This window comes from Leptosomus discolor, chromosome 27, assembly GCF_034619465.1.
Source record: "Leptosomus discolor isolate bLepDis1 chromosome 27, bLepDis1.hap2, whole genome shotgun sequence".
Taxonomy (NCBI): Eukaryota; Metazoa; Chordata; class Aves; order Leptosomiformes; family Leptosomidae; genus Leptosomus; species Leptosomus discolor.
The window spans coordinates 1,726,507-1,732,776 of NC_141417.1; the positions used below are offsets into that span (position 1 = coordinate 1,726,507).

Sequence of the window (6,270 nt, forward strand, 5' to 3'; positions counted from 1 at the left end):
CTCATGGAAACGCAGCTCGTTTCTCCGTGTAATTAGAGTTTCATTCGGGTTTGGGGTTTGGTTTTCTTTCTTTCTTTTTTTTTTTTTTTTTTTTTAAAGAAAACTAATATATTGTTCTCATGAAAATGTAAAAAAAAAAAAAAAATTAACTACAGCCGGAAAACAGCGGAAGACATCTGGAGCCAAATTCGGAGGAGGATTATTGGGCCAAGAAAAATCCTATAAATTTCAGTTCGCTGATGAACACAATGAGCTCCCACCAAACGTGTGCTCCAAGGTGGAGGTTTCCTATGAATACCGGTCCTATCAGAGCAGATTGCAGCGAGTCCCGTGCATACGGAGGATGATATTTCTGATACGCATTCAGGTATTGCAGCTCCTAGAGAAGAAACCCACACCACAATGACCGCAAAGAGGCTTTTAAGAGGGGAAATTCTAATAAAATGGTCAAATAAAATCATAATGTAGAACAGCTTGCAATGTCTTTATTTGCCACAGAATTTCACAGAGTATCCCGGGGACTCACTTTACATACACAAGGATTTTTTTTTTAATTTTTTTTTTTTTCCTCTTGTTCTTCGTCTCCCATTGCCAGGAAAAGAAAAAAGAAAAAAAAAAAAAAACAACCTACGAAATTTATTTACAAACCATTTCAGAGACAGTTATTGCAAATGTATTTTCGCCTGGATTTCCCCCCCCCTCCCCGCTCCAAATGCAGAAACGACACCGCAGAGAATATATATATGGAGATATCTGCGTCTATATCTGCATATATATATTTTGAGATGGAGAGGGTGGATGGAGGAGGTGGAAATCGTGCTCTTCCTTGAACACGGAGGAGCGGGTGGGTTTGAATGTACACACACACACACACACACATAGAAGGACACACACGCCTGTGTGTGCGTTCGCACACACACACACACACACACTCACCCCTGATGAAGTGATTTGATCCTACAGGGAGACTTTGGCCGCTCTTGTGATAACACAGCTGCAAACTGAAATCACCGCCGTGGTAACACACAGCACTGCGGTTTGTTCAAACGGACAGGGTGCCTAAATAATTATAACATTAAAAATAATAATAATAATAATAATAAAAAAGGGAATCCCAACCAGTTCAGGAAAAAAAAAAAAAAAAGGAAAAAAAGGGGAAAAAAAGTTAAATAAAATGTTCATGGAATTCAAGTCCTTGAAGCGGGAACTGAAAGAAAATCTCACTCCTTTTGTTACTCAGCACTGTCCCAGACATACAAATATAAGTAACGAAAAGGCTTAAACTTTGAGGTTGCGTTGTCGACTCAAAGGGCAAACCCCTGCTCGCAACTGTTCCTCCTCAACACACAAACACTTCACCAGCAGAGGGGATTTCAAAAGATGTTCACAACAAGGGATTTCCAGAGAAATACTGCAGGCGGTCTCTGCTTAATTTTTTTTCTTTCATTCTTCTGTTCTGAAACCAAATTTTAACCTGTCGGTCAGTGAGATTTAACATCCTAGATAACTGGAGCCTTTTTTCTTTGTTTATATAGACATTGAAGAAAAATTCTCTCTCTAGCTCTCTGATCTGGAATTTCGAATAGGGGCATCTCTTCTTCCTCGTTCTGGGAGCACCTTAAAAGAACCAGAAGGCAGGGTAAACATCCTAAGGAAACGCAAGGCACAGACTCATCTTCACAGCTGACCAGATAGATAAGAGCAGCTTTAATTACTCCAGATATTAACGCAGGGGGAGATATCTTCCAGCAGTTCGCCCATTGTTAGGGCTTGCAGAGGTGAGGTTACACAGGGTCTTAAGGACCGTGGTGTAATTATTTTCCCACTGCACGGGGCTTAACGCAGGCACATGCAGACATTTTGGGTGCAGATCTGTTATTTTTTATTTATTTATTTATTAAATAAAGAACAGCCTGGGACTGGAGGCAGCAGCCTGCTGGAGCAGGGTTTAGAGAGGCTGGGGGAAAAAAAAAAAACCAAACCCACCCACCCCACGCTCAGCTGCAAATCTGTTATCTGTATAGAAACAGCATGAGCAAGGTTGGAATTAGAGCAACTAGATATTATGTTCCGCATAAGTTTTTGATTAACTCCAGTCCTCGCCACACACGCAAAAAGGAATCAAAGTCAAAGAGAACTCAGCATCTGAGCTGCAAAAGGGGACTTGCATCCCGAAAGCAAACAGGAAAACAAAACAACCCTCCCCTCTTCCCAAAAGAGCCCCACGCTGAACGCGAACTTGCAAAGTTGCCTGGATCCAGCCTTTTAAAAAAGCTCCTCTAAGACTGCCTAGAAACTGTGAGTACATGCAAAAAAAACCCCCAACAACCGCCCCAGAAGACCCAAGGAAACAAGCACGTAAGTAAAAGCCCTTCCTGACAAAAGCTGGACGCTCCACCAGGCTTGGAGGAGAGTAAGCGCCACTTTAAACAGAAAAGTCCAAGAAAACGCTCAGCTTTGCCTGCAAATTCGGCAGCTCTCCCCCTTAGCCCTGCACCCCCACCAAGAGAAAAGACTCGACATACAGTTCTAATTAAAAAAAAAAAAAAAAAAAAAAAAAAAAAAAAAGAGCAGCCGCCCCAAACATTTTGCATGCGTCTTAATGCCTAAAAGCAAGCACAGGCAGCTAAAGTAGTGTTCTGCCCAATTGCCTTTTACCCTCAGCAACCCGGGACCAAATCCTTTTAAAATGCTCATGTAAGTTCATGATCAAAGTTAATATTTGTCACGATGGTGTGCTTTTAAAATTTCACAGACTCTAAGATACTGTGTCTGCGCCTAACATCTCCATTTTTTTCAAAGAGCTTTTCCCATCGTAAAAATTCTTCTCGTTGGAAGAAAGAGCTTTGTAGGTTATAATAAAATCCTTTGAATGCTTATAAAACTCCACATAAAATTTGACCGACAAAACACACGGGCTAGTCCCTTAACCTTTCCATTTACTGCTCTACCTACTCGAATTGCTGCTTTTGCTTCCTTCCTTGGTGACAGAAGAGGACGAGGCTGAAGACCCTGGGTTTGTGTTTTCCTCCTCATCTTCCGGGTCTATACCTTGCTCGCCGCGGGATGACAGTGCGTGGGGTTGGGACTCTGCCTCCACTTTGCCCTCACCCTTCTGCAGGCAGGTCTCAGCCGGATTTTCCGCCCCGCAATAGGCATTTTCGAAGAAGCGGTCGAAACCTTGGGGCAAGACAGTGTTTTTGTTCATGCTGGTGTAGAATCCCGTCGATGCCGGGTGGTTGGAGCTGGGGTGGTGGTGGCTGTACACGCTCTCGTTTTTCATTAGCATTTCGGTCATGGTGGAAGGCGGGATGCACTCTCTATGCATCAGATCTTCTGCGGAATAACACGAGGCGTAATTGCTGCGGTGGTGCCATTTACTCGAGGGGTCTAGACCATAGGAGACCTCTCGCACGGGCTGCACTTGCGAGAGGTTGGTGGAGTAAGGGTAGGAGATTTGGCGAGAGGGGGCCTGTGGCAAGAAAGATGACACAGTTGAAAATTCAGGGACGTAATAGGTACAGCTGGGGAGGTAGAGATTAGAAGCGCAACCTGCCCTTTCTCCAAACTCAGCGCTCCTCTCCTTACGCGACTGGGAGCAGAAGTTGCCCAGGTTCACCGAGTTAAACATCTTTCTCCTTTTCTTGCTCCTATAGCTAGATGTTTTGGATCCGATGTGCGGAGGGGAAAAAATTTGGGAAGGCGAGATGACGCGCTATCCGTCTTAGTCGCTCCGGCGGACACGTGATCCAAAGTAGATATTGTCATATATCAGTTTGGAGCACTTAGATGCGTAGGAGTGGTTCACTTAGGTAAGATCTCAGAGGTTCAAACGATTGGTTTGCAAACACCGCAGAAACATTATGAAAATCAATCGCAGATTTGTATTCATTTGCCCGAAGGCACACCCCCCGTGAGCGCTCCCGGCAGAGCGAGGACGAGGGGCGGCTGGGGAACCAACTTGCTGCTTTTTCTTTTTTTTTCCTCCCCTCCCTTGCCTCTTTTTTTTTTTTTTTTTTTTTTTCTTTTTTTTTTTTTTCCTCCCCCCCCCTTCCCCTCCTCTCCTTCCTCTTCGGATTCTGCTCGCTGCTTTTCAGCAGGGTTTGGAGATGGGGTGGGGGCGATTTGGGCTGGGGAGGGGAGGGCGGGGGAGGGGGGGGGGGGAGAGGGAGGGTCTTAGGGAGCTCGAACGGGGTTTTTCCACCCTTTTTTAATATTTTAATGGCGCCGATTATTGTAATTTCTTACGACGGCTCTTTCTGTCCTTAGAAGTGCTCCTGAGTAGACTGTAGGTAGCTCGGTAAAGCCGCTGGAGGAGCAGAAGTAAGTTTTCCAACCTTCCTCAACCCTTGCTGCAGGAGGGAGCGCCCAGCTCTTCCTCCAGCCGGGCTGCGAAATTAGAAGTAAATCTCTATCTCTCTCTCTATCTGGGAGCGAGGGGGTTGGTGCTAATTAACAAGCTTCTAACATACGCTAATTATGTTGATCTCTGTGTGCACATCAACTATACATCAACCGAGCTGGCATGCTTTATGGAGAATATACCACTTAGGCAATGACAGTGTGCGGGGGATCGTGTAAAGTTTCCAACTTTCAAGTTAAAGCAGGCCTGGCTTAATGACTGTTGATATCGAATTAGTGATATATCAAGGAATAGAACAAATGAATTAAGTCAATGCCTAATAAATATTCGAAAACCTCCTTTAATGTTTGGTTAAATATTTATTACGTAAGAGTGGCATATTGAATATTTAATGCAATTGTTTATTGTCAATCAATGGTTGTACTTTCAGCAATACTCTCATCATTTATTCTTCCAGCTGAATTAAAAAGATATTCTTATTAAAGTCATTTATCTTCTCTCCCGTGCCCCCGGAGCCTCCTCTCTCTCTGTCCTCCTGCGTTTTCATACGAAAAAACAGGGATATTTTGCGAGTTTTGCAAAGAATTCTTAGGCAGGGGGGAAAAGAATTGCCTGGAAAAAAGAAAAAAAAACCTCTTCTGGAAAGGTGCACCTGAAGGACGCGTAACTTCCGCGGCACCAGGCTCCGAGGGGTTATCCCCCTGCCTTTAAATAGCCTTGAAGGAACAAAATCGCCTGCAACAATTGGGCGCTAATCGGGTTTTCACCTGGATTAGGGATCATCTGCCTGAAGTGGGAAAGATTTCTTTGCCGAGGAGAGGTGGCTGCTGGCGCCTGGAGCTGAAAATATTGCGGCGCATCCCCCCCCCGTTCCCATCCTTTGCTTTACAGGACGCCACTTAGGCTTTTTTTTTTTTTTCCCTTTTCCCCTTGACTGATCCCTTTTAAAACGCCCCGTAAAAGGGCGAATAAACAAAAATATTGAATTGTCCACACATAAACCCGAACTAAACTCCATCATGGGATCAGTTTGGTGGTGGGCTGGATTCTGCGGACAAAACTAACGCACCAGGAGCGGGTGAGATGCTTTTATAGAGAGGATCTTGTCAAATCGAGATGCAGTAAATCCCTACAGCAAGAAGGAAAAAAAGACAAATCTCAGCCTTAGAGCACTGAGCCTCAGGAGCAGAAAAAGCCTCCACGGCTTTGCCGTGTTTGCGCTTTGCTCCCCGAAATAAAAAAAAAAAAAAACAAACGCATAAGCTTCCCCGAAAATAACCAATTCACCAAAAAGGAGCGACAGAGGGTCCCAGCCCTGCTCGGGGATGTCCCGCTTGGAGCTGGGCATCCCTGGGCAGCTCCTTTTTCCCTTCGCTGTTTAATTCTCTTTAATTTGCCAGAGCCCAACCTGCTCTTTGCACTTGGGGGTTGCTTAATTCCCGGGCGAGATGTAAAGAAATGGGGAGGAAAACGCTCCTCGAGTCACCGGACGGAGGCTGCAGCCTCTGCTAAAAAGATAAATATCCTGCAATTCTGCAGCAATGCAAGTGAAAAAAAAAAAAAAAAAAAGGGGGGGGAAAAGGGAAAAAAAGTTGATTTTCATGGAAGAAAACAGCCTCTCAAGCCAGTACCTTGCAGCCGAGCAGAGAGCAAAGGATTTCAAGATGCCTGAGCAAAAGATACAGTGGGTATTTCGGCAGAGCTCTCCAAACTACAGTGCTTATCAGGCGGTGTGCCCGGCTTTTTAGGTATTTATTAGGAAATCTTGAAGGGAAACATGGCGGCTTCCCATGCTGAGGTTGTGTGCTCTTCCTCACTTTGAGCCTTCCTCATCCCCCCGCCACAACCACGCGCCCCTGGTCATTTCTTCCTATTAATTTCTGGATTTCCTCCTTCTTCTCTGGATT

General features: G+C 44.9%; 1 protein-coding gene across 1 annotated transcript; it reads right to left on the minus strand.

Moving 5' to 3' along the window:
- Window positions 1-1,384: 1,384 nt before the first annotated feature.
- On the minus strand, window positions 1,385-3,631 carry HOXC11 (homeobox C11). The gene is made up of 2 exons (XM_009962143.1): window positions 2,956-3,631; window positions 1,385-1,617 (listed from the first exon to the last, which is right to left on the minus strand). Exons 1-2 carry the CDS (start codon window positions 3,629-3,631, stop codon window positions 1,385-1,387), a joined length of 909 nt encoding a protein of 302 aa, XP_009960445.1.
- Window positions 3,632-6,270: the final 2,639 nt, after the last annotated feature.

Coding starts and splice junctions, on each gene's coding strand:
- HOXC11 (XM_009962143.1), bottom strand. CDS start 3,631: ATGTTTAACTCGGTGAACCTGGGCAACTTCTGCTCCCAGTCGCGTAAG. Junction 1,618..2,955: donor AAGCAAAAGCAGCAATTCGA/GTAGGTAGAGCA, acceptor GGTTCTTTTAAG/GTGCTCCCAGAACGAGGAAG.